A 582-nucleotide genomic window follows, 5' to 3' on the forward strand; every position below is an offset into this window, starting at 1 on the left:
GACCTGCAGGCCATCGTTCCCACCTGCGAGCAGCAGGATTTCTCCATAGGCTCCCAGAAGCTGAGCAAGGCCATCGTCCTCCAGAAAAGTGAGTTTGAGCTGGGGGGTGAGGGAAGGGGGTGCTACGAAACCCCAAAACACCTGGCTAGAGCCATGCAGGGCAGTGGGTCAGCACCTGGGAACCTTCTGGTGTGAGGATGCTCTGGGGGAGCCCAGGTGCTGGCCGCCGCCCCGAGGGGAATCAGGGCAGCTGGGAGCCGATGCCGCCGGGGGACGGGCACCCCAGGGCATCGTCTGCGGGGATCTCGGGTGCTCGTGTCTGCCCTGGAATCCTCACTCTGCTTTTTAATGCTCAGCCATTGACTACATTCAGTTCCTGCACAAGGAAAAGAAGAAGCAAGAGGAGGAAGTTTCTACGCTTAGGAAGGACGTGATGGCCTTGAAGATCATGAAAGTGTAAGGGAGGAGCTCCCAGGGTGCTGCCTTTCTCTTCCTGCTGCTTTCCCCCCGTCCTTCCAAGGCTCCGTGGGTGCACTCAGTGCTTTGCGGGCAGCCTCACACCCCGAGTACCAACCCTGTCCC

At 60.0% G+C, this 582-nt stretch overlaps 1 protein-coding gene across 1 annotated transcript in view; it reads left to right on the forward strand.

Annotated features, from left to right (window-relative positions):
• Nucleotides 1-3: 3 nt before the first annotated feature.
• Nucleotides 4-582, forward strand: part of MLX (MLX, MAX dimerization protein) — a gene marked incomplete at its 5' end in the record, with an annotated part of 2299 nt that continues 1720 nt past the window's right edge. The window contains 2 exons of the mRNA XM_010076420.1: nucleotides 4-88; nucleotides 357-456. Coding sequence (XP_010074722.1) covers nucleotides 4-88; nucleotides 357-456 — 185 coding nt within the window. The remainder of the gene's footprint in view (nucleotides 89-356; nucleotides 457-582) is intronic.

This window comes from Pterocles gutturalis, unplaced genomic scaffold (genome assembly GCF_000699245.1).
Source record: "Pterocles gutturalis isolate BGI_N339 unplaced genomic scaffold, ASM69924v1 scaffold30563, whole genome shotgun sequence".
NCBI classification, from domain to species: Eukaryota; Metazoa; Chordata; class Aves; order Pterocliformes; family Pteroclidae; genus Pterocles; species Pterocles gutturalis.